We start from the raw sequence: 24352 nt of genomic DNA, 5'->3' as shown, positions 1-24352 counted from the left end.
GGCCACTACCCGTGATTGCCTAATCAAGTGGAGCTAATCTATATGAGCCACAACTCGCATACTTACACTAGTTTTTCCAATATCACCAGGCCACAACCTAGGATCGCCACGTATTTACCCTCAGTTTCGAGCCACAAATCAAGGAATGGCCTCAGCAAGTCTCCACCCCAAAGTCATCATCCAAAGCATTTAAGATTAACTCAAACCCCTTTTGAGGACCTCTATCCTCATGCACTAGAAATCACAGCCCCCACCATGCACATGTTGATGATATCCTTAAGATGACTCTTGCTGCCACAAACTCCAACTCGTGGTTCCACCATCTACTGGCCACCACCTGTAGATCATGTAACATCCCTACTTCTAAATAACTATATTATTTATTTTATCCTCATCTTTAAAAATAAGATTTAGAAAATCTTCCATTTTTAATGTTTCATATTTTATCTATATATAGTTTGACATTGGGAAAGAAATTAAGTAGTTTTTAAGAAACATTAAGAATAAGTAGAATAAAAATAATAATAAATGACAACAATAATATATATATATATATATATATATATATATATTATCAAAAAAGATAAGTTATTAATATATAGATATATAGGTTAAAAAAATAAAGGAATCTTTTAATCTTAAATCTAAGAGATAAAAAAAAGGATAAATAAAATAAATAAATAAGTAAAAAAGAAGTAGATAAGAATATGGGAAAATAAGAATAAGAAGTGATAAGATTGCATTTAATGCATGCAATTATCAACCTAAGTATGTGTAAATGTGACAGGAAAAAAAAAAGCAAAAGAAATGAGAGAAGGGTGATTAAGTTAAGAAAAAAAGAAGAAGAGAAGGCATGAAGTTTATCTTTATGAAGAGAATCTTTTCATTAATTAAATGTAGTTTATCTTTATGAAGAGAATCTTTTCATTAATTAAATGTGCACATGGTTGCTTATAAAAGGATGGAATGAAAGAGAATAATGTAGAAAGAATGAAAGAAAATGTTAGTTAGGTGAGAAAGAAAGAAAGAAAGAAGGGAAGAGGGAGAAAGAGAGAAAAAGTTGGAGTAAAAGATCTGAAAGAGATCTTGGTATTCTAGAAGTATTACTAGTGTGTCCCTCCAACTAATAAGGTAAGGGGGAGTGAGGTTAAGCTATTTTTATATTAATTTTGATAAACTCATGGGTGTTATACAATCTTTAATTTATTTTGAATCATATATTATTATATTTACTTCCATTTAACTTATTTTCATTTATTATCCTCTTATATTTATATTATTTAGTCGATATTCAGTTATGCACTGATCTTGTTTATTTATTTTATTCATTTTACTTAATTTATCTTCAGTTATGTACTCATCATGTTCTTTTATTTTATTTAATTTATCTTATACATTGGCCATGTTTATTTATTTTATTTAATCACTAGTTCTATTTATTTAATTTATTTAATGTATCTCTAGTTATGCATTAATCCTATTTTATTTAATCTTTAGTTATATACCGTTCCTGTTTATTTATTTCATTTAACTTATATTCAGTTATGCATTGATCCTATTTATTTATTTTATTTTATTTATCTTCAATTATGCACTAGTCCTGTTTATTTATTTTATTTAATTTATGTTCAGTTATGCACCGGTCTTCTTTATTTATTTTATTTAATTTATCTTCAGTTATGAACTAGTCATTTTATTTATCTCATTCAATTTATCTCTAGTTATGCACTGATCTTGTTTATTTATTTCATTTAATATATCTCCAGTCACGCACGAGTCCGATTTAATTTATATTTTTGTTATTATATTTATTTATAACATTTAATCCTTATCTAGTTATTTATTTAAAGTTCTTGCTTTGATTCTTATTTTATCATTATATTATAATTAAAAAATAAAATTTAAATAGTAAAAGTAAATATTATTTTATTCAGTGGACTTGGATAGAAGAAAATTAAATGTACATTTTATCATTGTTTTATATTCATTATGTATAGTTTATACAATGACATGATTTGATAGTCATCACATGACATTTGAAAATATCAAAGAGTATGTCAGTTAAATAAGAGTTAAGTCTGGTTTCATTAAGTTGATACTAAACCAGTGTTAGAGTGTTTGTATTTGGAAAGTCACAATTTGGTACACTACGGGATGAAAGGCAAGGGCCATGGTGGGGTCTAAGGACGTTTTACCAAGTAGGTGAATATTTAGATAGTTCAGAATAGTGCGCTGGACAAAGATATTCATAGGTCAAACTTGGAAATATCCGATATCTGCTCGGTATTATCAGATAGTCAATGTTAGGTAGCGAGTATGTATATCTTTTATGGGCCGATAAATGGCTAATATTCTCGAGAAAGAAATAATTATGATTGTACCAATGTTTTTATGAAAAATACTCAACTATCTAATCACTTCCCAAAATAACTTTTAATGTTCATAATGGACCATCAAAAGTGGAATATGGATCCATATGTTTGGCAAAATAAGATCAAGTTTTGTGATTGTAGGTCAAATTCTATGCTCCCAATGTCTGTATTGTTTGTTGAATTTATTAAGATTGATAATTAAGGCTTATAAAGACCTCACTCCTTTCATTTTTCTATATGTACATGTTGCATGAGTAGGAGAGGAACTTGCTCAGTGAAAGTTGTTCGAGATATTATTGGTGGGTCTTCTGAAGATTAACTCGTGGATAATTTCTATTAATATCTTTAGGAGATATTAAAAATATAAATAATCTTTCATTCTGATATAAAACTCTTAATATTATTCAAATACATATTTTTGTAATATTTCATGAACAATTACATAGATGTAAACTATTGATATGCGGTTGGATGTGAAGTTATGTTATTGTTAGTGTCCTCTCAAGGAAAATCTTATTATACCAAAGAAAAAAAAATTAATTCCATATTTTTTATCAAATAATAATTATTTAATATATTAGTCGGGGTGTCATAGATCACATGTTAGAATTATCTAGTTACGAACTACAATTTGCAACACCGAGTGAAGCTCCCCCATACGAATCACAATTCATATTTATCACAAGACTACCAGTCTCACCGGCTCTGACTGTGAAGGGCAATCAAGTGACCACTCCATACTAGCCACAACTAGCACACTCACACCAAAATTTCAATTACCATTAGGCTCAAACCTAGAATGGTCGCGTGTTTAACTCCCCACTACAAGCTACAACTTGTAAATGGCCCCCTAGCAAGTCATCTCCTCAAGGCCTCTATCCAAAATTGTGTAAAATCCTCCAACGCAACCCCACTTTGCACACAGAATCGCCTGACGCAACTCCAGTGTCGCCAAGCAAACGACCGCTTCAGACCGCTTGGTGGAACACCTGGCGCTACTAGGTGCCAGCCCACTGCATTTTGAAACAGTCCCAATTTTTCAACACACCGCCTGGCGAAACCCCTTATGTCGATAAGCGCCAACTCTCGGGTTTTGCCCTAAAGTGCTCTTTGTGGCCTATCGCTTGGAGGTTCAACCTGCACCGCCAGGTGTAAGACCCGTGAAATTAATTAATTAATTAATTAATTAATTAATTAATTAATAAATGCGAATAGAAAGAGCCTTTATGGCAGTAATTATTGTTTGATGTGATGTGGAAAAGTACTAGTTCAAGTAGTTGAAAGTACTTTGATTGTGTGAGAGGACTTGGGTTTGAGTCCTATGTATGCCAATTATGTGTTGTATGGTTTATTATTATTTTGTTTTGGTAATGTAATTGTGAATGGTGAGTGATAGTATAATCATAAGATTATAATGGTTATCACCAAATGTGATTTAGCATAGTAGTTATGCTTTGTTCTTATGAGTGGAAGGTCACGGGTTCAAACCTTGATGGGCATAGAGTAAGCTTTATTTTTGCTAACTATTAGTTGTGGTTTGAATGTGAAGATGCAAAGAAAACCTAGTAGAAGGGTAATCATTAGGTGCTGAAAAATCATCCAACTAAGGGACTTGAATAGCCATTAAGCCCACACTAAAGCCAATCTCGTTTTTTTTTTTTGCATTAAACCACCTTAAGGCACTTATAAAAGGAAGAATTTAAAGGGGAATAGGGTTTCTGCAATTTGGTTAGTTCACCTATAGAGAGGAGCACGAAATTGAGGCTGTGAGGTGAGGTTTTGGATGTGTAAGGGGCTGAATTGAGAGAGAGTTTGTGGCAAATCATTGGCAAACCAAGGAATCCCACTTTTCTTCTCAATTTCAATCAAACATTCAGGTTAGGGGAGTTGTACTTTGTGTATGTAAATAAGCTGTTAAGTGCTATGATTTTGAGCCATTGGCGTCTCAATTGATTCCTGTTTGATGGGGAAGATTCGTACCTTATGTGCTGTGATTGTGAATCGGAGTATTTGAGATTGGGGTGCATAATTATGTGTGGGTAATATGTTGTGGGATGAGGGTTTTGATATTTCAGGCTATTGATGATTGCATATTCGAATTTGGTTGTCCAGTTGTATAGAAAGCATGGCAAAACCCATAAACTACGTTTAAGTCGCATGCATCACCTAGCAGGTCTTCAAGACTGTTAGGCAGTTTTTGAAAAATTTCCAGAAACACGAAGCAGAATCCAAAAGTCCACACGCATTTCATAAATCCCATAATTATATACCAAAAATTAAAACACGAGACGCAACCCCATTTGCGCTCCCAACGTCCCTTCTTAGCCCAAAATATCCTTTGCTCTTTTCTCCTATACTTAAGTGCACTTTGTTCCCTCCAACTCTTCTCTTTAATTCCGTTTTGGTGTTCTGGAAAACCCTATTAGGCAACCACCCGAAATTACCTTCTCTCACACAAAACCTTTACTCTCTCATTAAGCTTTCACCCTAGTAATTACTACACTAATTTCAAAAAACCAAAACAATGATTTAAATATTTAAGTGTCATTCAAGTGCAATTAGCTGGTGCTTTCAGCTCATATCCTTAACTTTCTAGCCTCTCTGAAGACGACTAGGGTTTCTTGATCACTTACCAAAGTAGCCAAAAATAATCCAAGCATAAAAAAGACTATTTTGCGCTAGCCAAGGTTCAAACTCACATCCACCCCACACCAAGCGTGTCTAACCACTTGAGCTACCATTGCTTCTTTGTCATAACTCTCTGCATTAATTACTTAATAAATTCCTTCCCTCACATTTATTAAATAAATATTTATTTATTTACTTAATTTTCCCAGGTTTTACAAATACACCCTTAAAGTCTTAAGAGAGAGTTTTATATTTGTACTAATTATAATAATGAGTAAAACAAAATAATTTTTGAATATATCACATGAAATGCATTAAGTCACTCATTGATATATTTATATGTTGTTAGTTTTAAAAATAATTGAAAAATAAAAACTCTAGACATTTCATAATGCATATAAAAAAAACTAACATAGAATACATATACAAAAACTAACATAGAAAATACTACTTGTGGAATTGGTGATTTGGGGTTTGATTTTATTTTAAAAAGAAATAGTTGAAGAAGTCACCCGATAGTGATAACAGGGAAGTAAGATATTTTACTTGGAGATAAGGGTGTATAAGTAGAAAAATTTGGATGTAGGAAGTAATTTTGGGCTTTATTATTGAAATTTGATAAAGGCTTCATATGTTCTGCACTTCCTTTTTTCCATCTTGCACCCACAAAATTTTAATATTTCCATTTTACCTATATTAAAAACCATATATGGAGAGCTTTGCTCACTTTCTTTTTGTTTCTTCTTCCTTAATGTTGCTTTACGCCTCCCTCTATCCATCTTGCCTCAACGATTTCTTCATCTTCTCAAGCTATGAGCTTTTGTTACTTCTTCGACTTACCCATTTTAATCCCATGAGTTTTGCAATGAAACCCCCTAACACAGGTTTCTCTAACTTTAATTGTGTTTGTATTGCAACTCTTATTGTCGTCATATCGCTCTTTCTAGCAGCCTTCCAACTATGGTGGAACAAATCGCTCTTCCAAGAAACCTCTCTTTACAAACTGATCTTTTTAACCTAATCACCCAAAATATTCAATTTTTAATCACAATTTTTAAATGAACAAGATGAAATGCCCTAAAAGATCCATGTCCACTTAAAATCATCATCCTTATATATTTGAAAACAACACTTGGTTTACCCTTATACTCCAACTCAAACATCAAAACCTCAAAATCTTAACCTAGTTCATATAAAACTCTTTTAAGCATAATGAGATAATAAAGTGAACACCTTTCAACCATTAATGTCCTAGAACCATAACCTGCATCCCATACCTTCATCACCTCAAAAGAAGTTAGATTTCTATCATCATGTTTGTCCAAAATCATGTTTCTACACAAATAATGTAAAATAAAAAGTCATGAAATTTATTATTATAAGTGAACTCGACTAGAGGCAACACCTCGTCCCACGCTGCCAAGTGGTCAAACACACATGTTCTCAACAAATCTTCCAAAGACTTGTTCACTCATTTTGACCACCAGTTTGAGGATGATAGACATAACTCATCCTCAATCTATTTCCCAAAGACTATTGCAATGTTCCCAAAAATCTTGAAGTAAACCTTGGATCCTGATCTAACATAATATTGTTTAGCACTCTATGCAATCTTACCACATATTTGATATACAGTTGCACCAACTTGGATATAGACATCTTCTAATTTAATGGCGAAAAATGAGCACTCTTAGTCAAACTATCTACTATAAACCATATTGTATCATGACCTCGCACCGTCCTTGACAAGCGATTAATAAAATCCATTGAAAGGCTATCCCACCACTTTCATTATGGAACATCCAACTGTTGTAGCATACCTCCTAGTCTTTGATGCTTTACCTGGGCTTTTTGACATGTGAAACATGAAACAACGAATTAAGCGACATCTCTCTTCATACCGATCCTCCAAAATAATTGTTTTAAATCTTTGCACATCTTAGTCATGTTAGGACGCATATTGAGAAGACTCTTATGTCCTTCCTCTTAATTATAGTCAATTGACCCCAACTAATATGATCTACATTTAACTCAACTTCTAGACTTAAGTTCCTGAATTTCTCAACTAACTCCAACTCTTAATCATCATTAAAGATATTTGAACCTTTTTTTACTTAGTGCATATTCTACCACATTGGCCTTTCATGGATGATACATCAAATCAAAATCGTAGTCTTTTAATAACTCCATCCATCTCCTCTACCTCAAATCAATTTGGTCAAACAAATACTTCAAACTCTTATATCATTGAATGCTTTAATTTGAGCTCTATAAAGTTAGTGCCTCCATATTTTTAATGCAAACACCACACCGACCAACTAAAGGTCGTAAGTGGGGTAATTCTTCTTGTGCACCTCTAGTTGCCTTGAAGCATATGCTACCATCATTTTCTCTTGCATCAACACACAATCTAATCCTTTATGAGATGGATCACAAAAAGAGCTCAAAATGATTATTTGTGTTGGAAAAAATTAACATTGGTGCAATAGTCAACTTCTTTTTAACTCTTCAAAGCTTATCTCGCAACGATAAGTCCAAATAAAAGGTTGATTTTTATGAGTTAATTGGGTGAAAGGTGCTACGATCTTAGAGAATCCTTCTACAAATCTTTTGTAATATCTAACCAGACCCAAAAAGCTTTCATAATGTTCTAGGATCTCACAAAAACCATTCTAAAAAACACACCCTCAACCTAGATAACATCATCCCAACAAGAAAAAAAATAAAAATAGAAATACTTATTCAACCAATTTACAAGCAGTTACCACCATTTTCTCTTGCATCAACACACAATCTAATCCTTGGTGAGATGCATCTCAAAAAGAGCTCAAAATGATTATTTGTGTTGGAAACAATTAACACTGGTGCAGTAGTCAACTTATTTTTAACTCTTCAAAGCTTATCTCGCATCGATAAGTCCAAATAAAAGGTTGATCTTTATGAGTTAATTGGTGAGAGGTGCTACGATCTTAGAGAATCATTCTACAAATCTTTTGTAATATCTAGCCAGACCCAAAAAGCTTTCATAATTTTCTAGGATCTCACAAAAACCATTCTAAAAAACACACCCTCAACCTAGACAACATCATCCCAACAAGAAAAAAAAAAAAATAGAAATACTTATTCAACCAATTTACAAGCGGGTAAAAGATGAAACAAACCTTCCAAAGCCTTCAACCAGAGTCATTGCCAATGAAGAGTAAAAAAATGAAGGTGAACTTCAAACTGAAGGATAAAGACGAAGAGAAGATTGAAGTGGACAATAAAAAGAAAAATGTGTAGGCAAACTTTTCTTATTTTATTATAAATTTAAGAAAGGTGAAATGAGGATATCTTAATTTATAAGCAGGAAGAAAAAAAAGGTGCAATAAGAAAGGCCTTGTTAAAGTCCATGAGACCATTTCTTCATGAACTCCTATTTTTTCTTTTTGCACCCTTATAATTTTCAATATTCTCATTTCATCCCTCCAAATTTATTCTCCTTCTTTGGGGCCACGCTCCATCCTCAAGCTCATAGATAGCCAGCCTTGAGGACTCACGCTTTTTGAAACTGAAGATTGAAGATGAAATGGGTGATGCGATGAATCCTATCGTTGCTGCTAGTGGAAGAAAAGGAAATGGCCCCTGGTGTTGTGCGTGAAATGACCTTGGTGTATGGATGGTGCTCTGTGTTCCCCTCTATGCATGACTGTTGAGGGGAGTGAGTCTTTTTGGTTGATAAGAAGAGGAAAGTGGGGGAGAAGAGGAGTCTCCTTGAGTGAAGAAGAAGTTACTCTCAATCTGGTACATAATGGCTTATTCCAGAAATGGCACTTGAGTTCTGGATTGGACAATCCAAAATACACTCTTGAATTCGAGAATAAATTCCAGATTGAGCAATGCAAAAACCACAAATGTATACCGGATTAAACAATCTGAAAGACACTTAACGATCTTTAATCTTCCACCAACAACAACGAAAGGATTCACCGCATCACCTACTTCATCTTCAATGGTTCCGACAAGCTTGAGTCCCCTAGGAGTGGCTATATGGGAGCATGAGGATGGAGCCTGACCTTGGGAGAAGGAGAATAAAATTGGAATATTAAAATTTATGGGGTGCAGGAAGAAAAAATGGGGTGCAGGAAGAACTGGGCGGCCCATGAATGCCGAAAGTCTAAAGTTTGAATCGAGGGAGAACGGCCGTGGCATGGAGTATATTGGAAATGCTGTAGTCACGTGCACGGAAGTATACCAAAAATAAAATGAATGATCACAAAGCATATCTCATCTTTATCAATTTTCTACAGTCAGCACGGAGCGCACGTTAGCCCACTTCACCCTTGCCAGAAGCCCATACTCCGTGTCTTGCTTCCACCTAACCAACTCATATCTCTGAAAAAAACTCTACTTGCGTCCCCAAAATCCCCTTCTACCTCCCCTCTCTTTCTCCCTCAATTAGGGTTTGCGTTTTCACACTCTTTCCAACACCCTCCTTCTCCCTCTGCTTACCCCAAATCCCTTGCGTTTCAATGCCTGCCAAATCCCTCACTAAATACCAAACACTGCCTAACCCTTCCATTGTCGACCCAATTCGCTGCTCGATTCACTTCATATCACTTCTTCCCCTCATTTCACTGTAGGCTTCCTCCTATGGCGCCTACCCGCAGAAAGGGGGTCAGTAAGGCGGCGGCGGCGGCTGCCGCCTGCCGCCAGTGGAAAGTGGGCGATCTTGTGCTTGCCAAAGTCAAGGGCTTCCCTGCATGGCCTGCCACGGTTGGTTCCTCTCTTTACTTTGTGAATTTTTGTGAAAATTTCTGTCTTTCTTTTGACTGTGCTGTTTGAATGTGCTTTTTGAGGTTGTGTCGGGGGTTGCATGTTGAGTAGGGTTAGAATTCTTGGTTTAGTGTGACAATTTTCCTTGAGAATTGTGGATCCAGTATTGAATTCCGTAATAGAAGATGGATTGACCATAAAGTCTTAAACTTTCTATGTCTTATATGCGTTTTGTACGCTTCGTGGTTTGCTTAGATGAATATGTTGTGCATAACTGGAATGTGTTCAGCAGGTTTTCAAAATTTAATTGCGAATTCTGAAGTTTTGATTGCTTCTGACGGAAAAGGCGACTTTTGATTTCTTTGGTAGCAAGGGGGGAGAAGATGGAAACTAGTAAACATAGGCTAGTAAACATGGGCTGAAACCATCTGGAGCTTTGACTTTCCTGTTTCTCCTCCTCGCAGAAAAAAATTAACTTTGAATATTTACCGCTTCTATAACATTGGGTTTGGCATGCTTATGAATGAGATGATTTTTAAGCCATTTTCATCTGTTTTTTCTTCTTTTCATTAGGCATGTTTATATAGAGTCTGAATGTTGACACCGTACCCGAGAACCAAAGGTCTCCTGTCTGCAACCCAGTTTCCCAACAATGTGAGGATAACAGATGGGTTTTGATGGCCCCCGTTTAGTTGTTGAGAGAGCTTGGCTGAGGAAGAGAGATCCTTACAATGTAGTAGTGAGTGATTTAAAGTTAGATATATTAGTCAATAGTGCGAGAGAGTGTGCGAGATTTGGAAATTTTATCCACCTGTCAGGCTTGGTGTAAGTTTTACACTTCATTAATTTTCGAAAAAGAAGTTACTTCTGCAACATTTCTTTTCGTTTTTCACTCTAGTGGAATATGCATTTTACTTGCTGAAATTTATTCTCTCAAATTTCACTCCTTACCCCAACCCTCATTACACTCTTACCAAACTCACCTTAATAAATCACGGTCGAAAAAGGGGCCTTAGGTTCTAAAACTGTTTCTTTTGTTCGCCTTCTTTTTTATAGTAGCTACTTCCTTTAACTTATGCAGTTCTTTGCTGGTGGCAGGTAAGTGAGCCAGAGAAATGGGGTTACTCTACTGATTGGAAGAAGGTGCTTGTTTACTTCTTTGGAACACAACAAATGTAAGTATGCAAACTATTTGGTAGCTTGAATGACGAAAGTGTGGTTGTTGTGACAATTGATTTGTATAGCTTAGCATAACTTTCAAAATCATATATACTTTGTTCAAATTTCATAATCAATGTAATTGTGAAGCCTAGCACTTGTTTGGTAGTGTAGATAGGATAGGATGGACAAAGTAAGATGACTGACTAATATTGTGTGTGTGGTGCCCACCAAATAGTCTGATAGTTGGTAATATAAATTGTATGCAAATGACGAAGTTATTCCTGTGAAAAGTGGTGGTTGTGGCTGGGATTGTAATCATGGAGGTGGTGATTGTAGTGGGTCAATAGTTACGTGGCATAGTTGCTGTACTGGTGGTAGAGGTGGCATGGGTTGCAGCAGTTGTGGCAACAGTGGTGATGGTGCAGCAGCGTCCACAATTATAGTAATGGTGGAATGGAATTAAGAAGTTATGTAAGTGATGGAAGGGGGTGACTTTTCTTTCTCCTATCCTATTTGTTCTTAACCCATCTCTGGTTGCCTCAACTTTTTAATTAATGAACAGGATGTAACAACCAAACAGGATAATCTTATTCTATCCGTTAGAAAAACAATATTTATCTTTTGTCAGGATTGTCTTTTATAGATTATATAAAAATATGTTTTGTTTCGTATTTTGAAAAGCCTGTGTTAGAGCAGGTTCTCCATGTCTGAACTTGTCCCCTCCGTTTAAATTGTACTCTTTTTTATATATAAATGTGTTCAGTTGCCGAGTGCAGTTTAACACTTTAGCATTTTATCCTAAGTCATTGTATTTTCTGAATTACCTCATAGTTGATTAAAATTTACAATAGCATACCCGTCCTGTTGAGAATAAAAAGATAATATAAAATTGGATGGCTCAAGAGATCCCTCTTGTGATCTTCTATTTATAATGATAGAAACAGATATAATGGAAGATGAAAGATCAAAAGACTACCTTAGATTCCTAGGTACAACTCAGATAGTGCACTAGACTCCTTGGTACAAGACTAAGTACTAATCATGATTACAGCTGATAAATGATTGCCAATGTACTATTTATTACTTATTTCAACACTCCCCCTCAAGCTGGAGCATACAAATTGGATGACCCAAGCTTGGAATAGATAAACTCAATTGAAGTCCCTTAAGAACTTGGTCAGCATATATGCAAGTTGACCATTTTGATCTGACAAACATAGTACAAACTTCTTTAGACAACATTTTTCTTGGATTAGACAATTTGAGCACAAACTGCAAAGTAGACATCTAGCTTTGACAATATTTAGAGATGTTTTAGTGACAATAGTGACAAAGAAGGTCACTAGCATATGACAATGGCCAACAAACATCAAACCTGGGCTGGCAGAAAACAGAGGCCGATAAACAACTAAAACAGCTATGGAGAATAATATGAGAAAGTGGTGCACAACTGCATAACTTCAATTAGGATGATTTTGTCAAAGAAGATTGCCATCAACAATAGATGGCGACCAACAATGGCGAACAACAACAGATTGTGGCGGACTAGACATATGACAACCAAGAATGGTGGACAACGATAAACGGTGCACAAGATTACCATCAACAATGAATGGTGGTGTTATAAAGCTTAAAGGATTTGGACTCATCCAGGAAAATGGTGTCCCCAGGTCATTTGATGATTTATCGTGTGGTGGTGGTGTTATAAAGCTTAATGGATTTGGACTGATCTGGGAAAATGGTGATGAAATTGGATTGCCATATTTGAGGTCCTTGATACATTCGAACCATTCTCTACAGAGATGGAATACAATGTAGTGAAGGAACTTGACTATGGCAGTCCAATTTTATCACCACTTTCCTAGATGAGTCCAAATCCATTAAGCTTTATAACACCACCACCACACGATAAATCATCAGATGACCTGGGACACCATTTTCTGGATAAGTCCAAATCCATTAAGCTTTATAACACCACCATCCATTGTTGATGGTAATCTTCTTGTCCGCCGTAGTTATCGTTGTCCACCACTGTTGACTATCATCTGTTGTTGATGGAAATCTAGTCTGTCGCTGTTCGCCACTACTGGTCGCCATCTATAGTAATATTATATTTTTAACTGGCTTAAATATTTTATAGTAATATTATATTTTAACCAACTTAAATATTTTGTAATATTATATTTTAACGAACTTAAATATTTTTATAGTGATATTTTATTCTAACAACTTAAACATTTTAAAGTGATATTTAATTCTAACAAACTTAAATATTTTACGGTAACATTACATTATAACCAACTTAAATATTTTATAGTAATATTATATTTTAACTAAAATATTTTATAGTAATCTTTTATTTTAACTAAAATATTTTATAGTAATATCTTATTTTAACTAAAATATTTTATAGTAATATCTTATTTTAATGAACGTGAAAATTTTATAGTAATATTTTATTTAACCAACTTTAATATTTAAGTGATATTTTATAAAAGTTGTTTTATTATGATGTTTTATAAATAAAAATTATTTTATTTTAGCCAAATTTAATATTTATAGCAATATTTTATTTTAACCCGCTTAAATATTTCAGTGATATTTAATAAAAATCATTTTTTATTTACCTTTTTATGAATTTTTACATATGAAAGTTATTTAATTACAAGTAAAGTATTTCTAAAACTTTTTGTATATAACAATTATTTATTTTAAATCATAAATAAATTTATTTCAATAAATAATACCATTATGTATATTTTGAGTTATGGATGTACGTTTTATGTGGATATCTACCTTTGCAGCTATATTTAAATACCAGTTCAAATCTACTAACTTCATCTCGGCTGGGTCAAGGACACCATTTAAAGCAACTAAAGTTCCAGCTCGGCTAGGAGTAAGTTCTCACCCGACTAAAGGAAAAGAGATTCCAGCATGGCTAAGAACTCGAAATTATGTTCAATTAAAACTTTTTCTATTTGAATAAAATTGACCAACAAATCAGAAGTTAATTGCTGCAAGACCCCACATTTAAGATGATTGAAAGACAAAAACAATAGATTGATTTGATCAAACAGGAAAAACTCAAACAAACCAGTATGATAACAAATTAAAATGTAAAATCAACATATTGATATATCGGGAAATTCTGCAGAAAAACGCAAATCACTCAAGTAGCATGCTTTACCAAACAAGATTGGTTCCAATTGATATATCAAACTTAGTTGCACCACCAAATTACATCAAATCACACGAAAACCTTACAAAGATTGATTAAATTGATTTTCTTGAAGTTTAAATGATGAACAAGGTAAGGGAGAGAGAATCACACAATGGTTTTTGTACTGGTTTACTCAAATCTAAGCTACATCTAGTTTGTCAGGGCAACCTAAGTCTGACAATGCACTAACTTAAAAGATTTACACAATCCCGCAAAGATTACAATTTGAATTAAACTAAACACCATGATTCTTGAATCCCACAAGAATCTCAAACCCAACATAGCAAGATCCCACTTGCAGAATTGGAATCACACCAAGAAACACCTAGAAGCGAAGGAACAACCAGACCTTGTTGGTGGCTCTCCCTAGCCAACCAAAGCGCGTCCTTCAAGCTTCAAAACCAAGCAAAAATGGCTCTAAGAACTTCAATCATGAGTTGCTCATTGTGTAATCTGGAGAGAGTGTTTTCCAAATTGGTTTCACTGTTTTCATGCTCAAAAATCACATAACTTCTCCCACTCTCTTAAAACCCAGCTAATATAGTCTGCACATAAGTGAATTCAACATGTTGATTTGTCCATACAATCTGTTGATTTCACTTGACTTAAGTGAAATCAGCCAATTGCATAGCAATTAAACTAATCTAATACATTCATACTAGAATTATATGCAACAAGCCTTTTAACATGTTAAAATCCTTTTTAGCTGATTGAAAAGATAGACAAAAGACAAAGGACATCTACACTATGTCATAAAGTCTACGAATTGAGTCCAATCTTCAAGTTTTGTGGTCTTCATGTCAATTTTAGATTCAATAAACCCCAAGCTTGATCAACTACCAATCACTTTAATTCTTCATTAAGTCTTCATCAATCTCTCATGATCACATGTACTAGCTTCATCAAATCTACGCACTAAGGTCACTTGTGCTAACACTAATTTAAACAAAACAAGTGGAAAAGTTTGGGAAGGAAGTATCCAGAATGAGCTTAACAAATTTTTTCAGACTTTACGCCTCATACACTTTGGCTCAAGGTTGGGGGGCTGTGAACCGTTCCGGTTGTTCGAGGTCCGACTCGATACTCGAAGATGGATAAAATGCCCAAAGGCCGATTTAAAGTCTATAGGAAGTTTTGATTTAATTATCAGATTTTTTAAGTTGGGAGATATTTCAGCAAAACAATAAAGTGGTTTATATTTTATTATTATCTTTGTATTTTGTAACTGAAGTATTATGTTCTTATTTGGAAGATTGATTTGTAACCACTTTATTTATAAATAGAATGACACACCCAAGGCTAAGACACTTGGTTCTCTGGCTTGAAGCATGGTTAACTGAGTTAGATTATTCAATCTCTATATTTGTTCTCCGGTCTAGGGCACCCAGCTTTTTACCAGAACAAGTTTCTTATGCTCTGTCTTGATTTTTCATTTCTTCCTTCCTCATGAATCGTCTATAACGTACGATTCAGATCCGATTCATCCTATTCATGTTACAATTCGGGCAACAAAACAATCATCAAATGATATGTATCATGATTGATGAATTTTGTAACGAATCCTAATTCGAATCGTACAATTCTTATGATTCTAACTAGTATGAAATAGAACAATATATGGAATGTGATTGTCAAGAAAGGAAGAGAACATTCTATTTTGAGGAAGCAAACAATGAAAACAGTATCACCCAGTGACAAACTGGTAAGCTAGCAACAAGTTATGAGCATTTTCAACAAAATGTCTATTTTTCCTTTGCTATTCCATTTTTCTGAAGTTTAGGAGGACCAGTAAACTAATGTAAAATGCCATTTGAACTTAAAAGAGAAAAATAGCTAGAAGAAAAGTTTTCTTTGACATTATCACTCAAAATTTGGATAACTTGGCCAAATTGATTTTTTATTTTTTATAGGAAAGACAGATAGAAATTAGTTCAGATCCCTCGTTCATTAAATAAACCCAAGTATAACGAGAGTATTTATCAATAAATGTAAGAAAATATTGAAACCCAAAAGATGTGGCTTGACTTAGATCCCAAATGTCAGAATGGATTATAGAAAAGACAATGATGCATCTTATTTCAAGTTTTTGTATTTTTGTAATGGAAGATCAAGTATAATTTCCTTGTTGACATGTCAAATGTAATTTCTATTAGGATTTGGTTAGGTCCCTGGTAGTGATGGAGTTCGATGGGTCAGTTGGGTTGATTGATATTGTAAAAGAAATTAAACATAATTGCCTATTATATATAAATTAGGAGAGTTTGACAGCGAATTCATTTTGTCACTGTTGGAGAATTGGGAGAAACTGGTGCCATATTGGCACAAAGTTGGTATTTAGGGTTATTCCACAATTTTTTTGCTTTTTATTCTGAACTAGTTCTCTGATTTCTATGGTGTGAAACCAGTGAAAGATAGGCAAACCAGATTTTAATTATATAAACTTTTCAATCTGGATCATCTAAAAGTTATGAACAATCCTATCTTTTTTCTGTAATCATGGCTGTCTTGTAAAATGGCCTATTTTAGCATCTTTCTCTTTTTCATATAAAGGATGCGAACAGTTGCCTTTTTCATTTCAAACCCATTTTTTTTACTTTTAATCTAAACGTAACACGCCTTTAACTCTTAGATTAAAAGAAAATGTTGGGTTAGGATGAATGACGACACTTTTAGAATTACTTTTGGAGTAACTTCATCCCTCATATCTGAATTACCCTTTTGACCTGCCCACTGTGTATCAGGTTTCAAAGATACTTCCCCCTTTTACCTTAAATGCTTGACTTTTAGCCTAAAATACTACCAAATTAGGTACACTTTTACTCTCTGGTCCATGACATTGCAGATGAAAGTTCCAAACATAACAATGTTTTGAAATGAATTATTGAAAAAGGTGATTGTCACTTTTCTGCACGAACTCTGGAGAAAACATAAATACTAGTTTCTGTGATTTGTGATCTGAAAATAGAGCTAAACTGTTTATCTTTTCGTAGACCTTCTGGTATTATTATTGGCTAGAAATGTTTTAGATATTGAGTCCCATGCCAGGAGTGTGAATATTTTGATGACCCCTGATGTTTTGGTATATAGATTCTGTCACGTGGATTTTGTTAGTTGTTTTGTTCTGACCCTATTATTGACCATGGATTTAGTTCCTCTTAAGTGAGAAGGTTTTGATGCACTCAGGCTTGATTCAAATATAAATATAAACTTCACCTACTGTTGAATTCGGGGTTCTATGTAAGGCTTATTTACTGCACTGTGTTGCAATGTGGAATGTTGGGTAGTTTGAGTACTAATGGTATATCTTTACAGTATATACTTGTGATTCCCCTTTTTGGTGTACACAAATTGTTTTTCTAATTCATCCTTAATAACATTTTAAATCGCAATGCAAAATTCACAATGTATGACACATGTAAAAAGATGAAAAAAATAAAATAAAATTAATACACGGACCACGGTGGAGCAAATAAAAAGCAAACAAGAAAAAATCTACCAGATAGTGGGAAGGAAGAGACTCCTGCATAGATTAAAAAAAGAAACTTCCACGTTCTTTGTAGAATTAAGCTCTTAAAATGTTTGATTCTATATAATTTAGCTTTTTTATTGCAATTCAGTAGAATGTATATATTTAATTATCTTATTTTCATATAAATAGACAAAATTACTTAAATAATGTACACATTTTTATTTACAAAAAATTATAATACGGTGTGATAACAAATGTGGTCACAGGCACTGCAACGCCTGCAATTTTGCTAGTAATTATAATTATTTTGGGTTAATCTGTTTTGTGGTCTTATATTGAAGCTTTTGTACTCCCTATCATTTATTTTGTTTCCTTGCACATTATATCTAATTTATATTTAGCTCATGTTAGTTTTGAACTGATATTTTTTTGTAGAGCATTCTGCAATCCTTCTGATGTAGAAGCATTTACTGAGGAGAAAAAACAGTCTCTTCTTGGAAAACGTCATGGAAAAGGTGCTGATTTTGGTCGTGCTGTTCAGGAGATAATTGACAGTTTTGAGAAATCAAAAAAAGAGTCTCAGATTGACGAAACTGGCCTTGTTGGCGATGTTGCTAGTGTAGATATTTCAAATCCGGTTATCTCATCTGCCAAGGATCAGACAGATACCCCCGAGTTGACACACACATTACCTAAGAATTCTTCAGATTCTATTACCTACAAACATGAAGAGGTAGTATGTGCAGCTGAGAATGAGTCAGCTGGTGTATATAAAGATGAATCTGATAATAAGGAGGCAATGTTGGAGGAGCCTGCTGATGAGGTTGCTGCGGTTAAATCTCCTAAGCCAGTTACTTATTCTACTCGAAAAAGGTCTATGGCTGACTTATGCCTGCAGGGTTGTGTAATACAGAAACATACCTCAGTAAGAAGGTCTAGAAATCCATCTCGTGCCCAAAACTTTTTGTTGCATTATAATGACGGTGCAAAGGGTGCTGGTGACCCATCAACTACTGCATGTACGCGAAGGAATAAATGTGTTAGGAAGTCACCTGATCTTTCTGGATGTGATGATTTTGAGTCATCTGCTTTTGTCTCGAATGGTAGCATGGAGGACAACAGTTCTGAAATTATAACAACTGATTCTGATACATTTAGCTTCAACGAGGGCAGTACAATAGATTCAAATTTTAAACTTGAACTCTCGGAAGCTGTTGAATGTTCAGAAGTTGAGTTGAACAAAGGGCTTGATCTGAAAATAAGACCTGTAGTCAATAAGAAAAAAAGAAAACCCAATAGGAAAAGGGCAACTCATGATGCTTCTAAGCCAACCAGTAGGACAGAGGAGGAGGCTGGTTTGCAGAATGCCAGTCAAAGTTCACAGAATATTTGTGAAAATTCAAAAGAAAGATGCTTTGAACAAGATGGGGATGAGCACTTGCCCCTAGTCAAACGAGCAAGAGTCAGGATGGGTAAATCATCTGTGGAGGCAGAACATCATAGCACTCTCCAATCTATAGAAAACTACTGTAAGGAAGATACTATTACTAACTCAGCACATCAGATTATCACATCTTCAAATTATGAGAATGGTAGCCCTGCTGATGGAGACTCATATGTACTGAATGGAGTTCTGGATAATGTTTCTCCAAAACTTTCAGTTCCATGTTCCAATACTCAGATATGTAATACTAAGAAAGATCAAACATTCAGCTCTGTGGATGGTGAAGCTGCTTTACCTCCATCTAAACGCCTCCATCGAGCTTTAGAAGCCATGTCGGCTAATGCTGCGGAACTAGGCCAAGCTCATATGGAAGCTTCATCATCCACCATAATGACAGCAAGTGGTATGTGCTGTATATCTGCTGTGAAGAGATGTCCGAGTATTACCATTAATAATCAAGAATGTAATGATTTTGGGCTGCAAAAGTTGGATACTTTCAACATTGATTCGTCTCATATCAATGTGAATTCAACCAATTCAAATCCAATGATTTTATCTGAGAATAAATCACCTATTCAAGTGGGTAAGCAACAGCATGAAACCAGCAATGATGTTCTCCCAGGTGCCACCACTCAAGTTGTTGAAGAGCTTAGTGATCATATGGTTTGCCAAGAAGCTGATTTAAAATTTCAGTCAAATGAAGGAAATTGTCCTATTGATACAAAATGCTGTGATGATGGAAGCATTCAGTATTCACCAGATCCATCAATACTACCGAACCATGAAGACCACGTTAGAACTTTGAGTCATTCAAATTCAGCATCTGATGCATCAGGGCAAAATGGAATAAGCCTTGACCCTGTGATGGGTGTGAATGAAAATGATGCTTTATCACCTCATAATGTTAATATGCCTCGGAATGAGGTTGCTGTACGTGAGGAGACAGAGTGCTTCAAGCCAGCAGTTGATGATATTGGCACAGCCAATGATATGTAAGATTTAGTTTTGGCATGTTGTAGTTCTTAGCCTTTTTAACACTTTTATTGAAATCCTAAAAAGTAAAGAAGAAAAAGAAATTAAGAAAACATTTTTGTTCTTATACACACAAAGCTTATTTTTTCTGTTATTATGACAACTTGTTATAGAGTTTGTCAATTTGGTTGGATGAACTTACACTTTTCTCATTTAGATGATTCATGGTGCAAGTGTTTTTTTTCTACTGCAAACTAATTGTGGGGTTCAGTTTGGTTGTGATCTTCCGGGTAAAATGATGTTCTTGCTTCATGTTTAAATGATGGTCAATATGAAAGAGATCAATTGTCAAACAATAGTTGTTTACGCATTATTTCTTTAAATTTAAGAATGTTTCTGTCCGATCTTTACTTTTAGGCATGAGGTTGTGAAAGAGATAAAATGTCAAGGTCCACAGGAGGATATGAATTCTGTCTCAACATCTGATGACTGTCTGGGTGACAAGGGTATTTCAGATATTCGGTCAAGTCCATCCTTGACAGATGGGGGTGATTGCATTCCGCAAGGATCTCCTCCAACTACTTCTGTTTGCAACGTTTCTACATCAGACAGTAGTAATATTCTTCACAATGGAAGTTGTAGCCCTGATGTACATTTACAACAGAAGCAAACTTTATCTGAACCTTTTGATGGATGTAAAGATGGGTATGTTGCAACTCAACAGTCAAGATGTATAGGGAAGCCAACTGAAGCAGGACGAGCTGCTTTGTTGTACTTTGAAGCAATGCTTGGGACATTGACAAGGACAAAGGAAAGTATTGGTCGAGCAACACGCATAGCTATTGACTGTGCAAAGTTTGGTATTGCAGATAAGGTAATATGATTCTTTAAATTTAAGAAATCCTCCTATCCTCTATTATGAAATGTTGGTTGTGAATATGATAGAACCTGGGAAGAACCACACCACAAAGGGTGGTTATTGTGTTGGGAGAGTTGAAAGCCTTGAACCTTATTAGAATCCTGTACTTCCAATGACTCAAAGCCTTGCCATTGCATCCTAATATTCTATTTCTGCACCTCCTCTAAATTTAAATGTTATTTTATAAGCAGGATAGGGTAAAATTTATTTATATCCAGTTACAAATCTTCAATTTTATAAATGAAGCTTTAATTTTTTTTTTCATTTATAATTTATGAATTGCAGTTTAATTTTGGTAAAAATGTAGTTTTTTTTTTTTTAATAAGCTATGCCGACAACTCTTTAAATGTTGAAGACATTTTTTTTTTAATTTTCGGGTTTAATTAAATTTGACTGTGAATCTGACTAAAAATTAGCATATTTGGTATTATAATTCTTCTGGACACCGATGAAACTTAAATTCCTTCAATAGACTCTGCCGTTATTTCCTAATTAAAATTGTTTAACTTTAGCTACAAAAGGCTTACATCGTGCCATTTACAATGTTGATGTATTGGGCTGTGTTCCAGGTGATGGAAATTCTTGCTCATTGTCTGGAAATGGAGTCTAGCATGCATCGGAGGGTGGATTTATTTTTTCTTGTTGACTCAATTGCACAGTTTTCTCGTGGCTTAAAAGGTGACGTGTTTGATGTTTGCTACACTATTCTAACTAAAAGAGAAGGATGAAAATGTCAGCCAGATGTGTAATAATTAATTTGAATATAAAATGTCTGACTGTGCAGGTGATTTTTGTGGGGTATATTCGTCTGCTATCCATGCAGTCCTTCCACGACTATTATCTGCTGCTGCTCCTCCTGGAAATACTGCACAAGAAAACCGTAGGCAGTGTCTCAAGGCAAGTAAATCAAGTTTAATGTTTATTGAAGTGAAACAAAATGTGCTTTCCTCGAATATCTGTTTTGCATCATCATATTTTTGTAACCTTTGCTTTGAACTTCAATAGGTTTTAAGGCTGTGGTTGGAGAGAAAAATCCTACCAGTGCACGTAATTCGACGTCATATCCGGGAACTATCTTTATATAGCAATTCAGCTGCTGCTGGTGTGTTTTTGCGCCGTTCGATGAGAACAGAGAGGGCAATGGATGACCCCGTTAGAGAAATGGAGGGCATGCTTGATGAATATGGAAGGTTTGAGCTTGTTACTACTAATTATCTTTTATTTTTTCATACTTCTGGGACTGTTCACTTATTGTTCATTTGATCTTGTAGCAACTCAACTTTTCAGCTGCCTGGATTCTGCATGCCCCGGATGCTTAAAGATGAAGATGATGGTGAATGGAGTGATTCTGATGGTGGGAACTTTGAGGCTGTCACGCCAGAGCATACTTCTGAAGTACAAGAAATGACTTCTGCAATTGAAAAACACAGGCATATCTTGGAAGATGTTGATGGTGAACTTGAAATGGAAGATGTAGCTCCCTCAAATGAAGTTGAAATCAATTCGACTTCTGATGTTGGTGGTGAAACTGCAAAGCTGTTTGAGAAGAATCTGGCCCCGCCCTTTGCTCCTCTACATCAGGATGTGCCTTCATCTTCCCCACCACCACCACCACCACCTTCATTCCTTCCTCCACCACCACCTCCTCCACCCCCACCCCCACCCCCACCCCCAGTTGTACACCACATGCCATCTACCTCTGATCCATATAACACCGTAGTTAATTCAAAAGGCGTTTCACAGGTAAGCTTCACAACTGCGTATGATTTTGCCACCATGTAATATAGAACTCAGCTTTCTTTGTCTTTTCTAATCGAGCTGGTTTGCAGACTCTTAATGACAACCCACTTCCCTCTGTGGTTCAGCCCATGGCTGCCCCTAGGCATAACCAACCTATCAATGATGGAGTGCACAATCGAGGCCCTGAATATAGAGACATGCACATGCCAGAATCTACTTGTTCTTTCAACCGTTTTCCTGTACCTCCTCCAGACAATTTTGGACATACCGATGGAGTTGCTATGCGTAATAAGGGGTATTCTATTCGGCCACCTCAACATGTGCCGTCCAATCAGTTTTCTTTTGTTAATGGGGAGCGGCATGTGGAACATCGAAGGGAGGTTCCACCACCCCCTCCTTATTCCAATAGGCAGCACTTTATGCAGAACATGGAAAGAGATAACTTCTATAATAATAATCATGAGAGAATAAGACCACCTCCTTATGATTACCACGAGAGATGGAATATTCCTACACCTTTTCCCGGTAAGATTGGGATGACTGATGATTCTTGTGATATTTGTCATGTATATTCATATTTAGTGGTTAATAGATCATGCCATGGTTAGTTGTATTTATATGGAATGAAATCAAGTTTCTTTCTTTGGTAGGTCCTCGATATCAGGAAAAAGGTGTGCCTGCTCCTTATGGTTGTCATCCGTGTGAATCAACCAGAATACCAGATCATGGGTGGAGATTTCCTCCTCGCTCTATGAATCAGAGGAACTCCATGTCCTATAGACCACCATTTGAAGACGCAATTCCAGTTTCAAACAGAGGTTACACAACATTATTACTTTGTAGTTACAAAATTTTATTTGATAATGTCTTCTGCTCCTATTGGATTCTCTATAGAAAATAGTAAACGCTTCGTATTTATGTTTCAGGTCCAAGCTTTTGGCAACCTAGGTGATCAGAAAATATCTAGAAACAATGGCTGGTATATTTCTATTTATCGTCTAGATCATAATGCCTGTCCTTCAACCAGTATTCTTGTGGGTACTCATGTTTCCCTCGTTGATTGCTAGGTATCTGGTCTTGTTGTTTAGGAAAAGGTGGTTTTCCATTGTGTACATGCATGGATCCTTGGAGGGGTTCGGCGGAATCTGCACAGGACATATGGATCATCTGCTAGGTTTTGTACATATGTATTTTAGCCTCTTCTGCAGAATGCAGGGCAGGGCAGAATGAGTAAAAGTGTAGAGTTGTTGGAGAGGGGTAATCTATTTAGGTTCTCATGTGTCAAATTTTTTGCTCCAAATTTTATAACTTATTTCATGGGGAAGCCCTTACAGAAGTTAGATCAATATATATATATAATATATATACACACACATACAATTTTCAGGGTCGTTTCTTGGAATTGTACTTCCCTTAGTATATTGAAATTGTTCTTCTCTTAGTATATTGAAATTGTTCTCTCTTAAATGCGTGGTTTGCCAAATGTTATGGTCTTATCTTAATTTTAGTGGCCGCCAACTTCAAATTGGTCGTTTGGGCCACCTGGCTTAATCAGCAACAGTGCCATCGTTGATGATCATCAACTTCAGATTTCTAAATTTCCAATTAATCGTGCAATGCCATTTATCTGCCTTTGTATTTCTGGATAACTGTCTCTTCATCCATTATTCTT

At 35.2% G+C, this 24352-nt stretch overlaps 1 protein-coding gene across 2 annotated transcripts; it reads left to right on the top strand.

The window, feature by feature from the left end:
- The first annotated feature begins 9274 nt into the window (after positions 1–9274).
- LOC114191281 (protein HUA2-LIKE 3-like) lies at positions 9275–24147 on the top strand. Of its 2 annotated transcripts, none has more exons than XM_085676267.1 (12): positions 9275–9755; positions 10854–10930; positions 18041–20041; positions 20439–20895; positions 21510–21618; positions 21725–21837; positions 21946–22130; positions 22212–22683; positions 22806–23205; positions 23331–23498; positions 23607–23659; positions 23748–24147. In XM_085676267.1, exons 1-11 carry the CDS (start codon positions 9633–9635, stop codon positions 23630–23632), a joined length of 4131 nt encoding a protein of 1376 aa, XP_085532393.1. In that variant the 5' UTR covers positions 9275–9632; the 3' UTR covers positions 23633–23659; positions 23748–24147. The 2 variants fall into 2 exon arrangements, with proteins under 2 accessions (XP_085532393.1, XP_085532392.1); XM_085676266.1 differs by having other exon boundaries at positions 9276–9755; positions 22770–23205.
- The last annotated feature ends 205 nt before the right edge of the window (positions 24148–24352 follow it).

Source organism: Vigna unguiculata, chromosome 7, assembly GCF_037176805.1.
Source record: "Vigna unguiculata cultivar grain cowpea cultivar isolate G323 ecotype 2 chromosome 7, ASM3717680v1, whole genome shotgun sequence".
Taxonomy (NCBI): domain Eukaryota; kingdom Viridiplantae; phylum Streptophyta; class Magnoliopsida; order Fabales; family Fabaceae; genus Vigna; species Vigna unguiculata.
The sequence above is the reverse complement of the archived record's forward strand: the minus strand, read 5'-3'. Positions and strand labels throughout refer to the sequence as shown.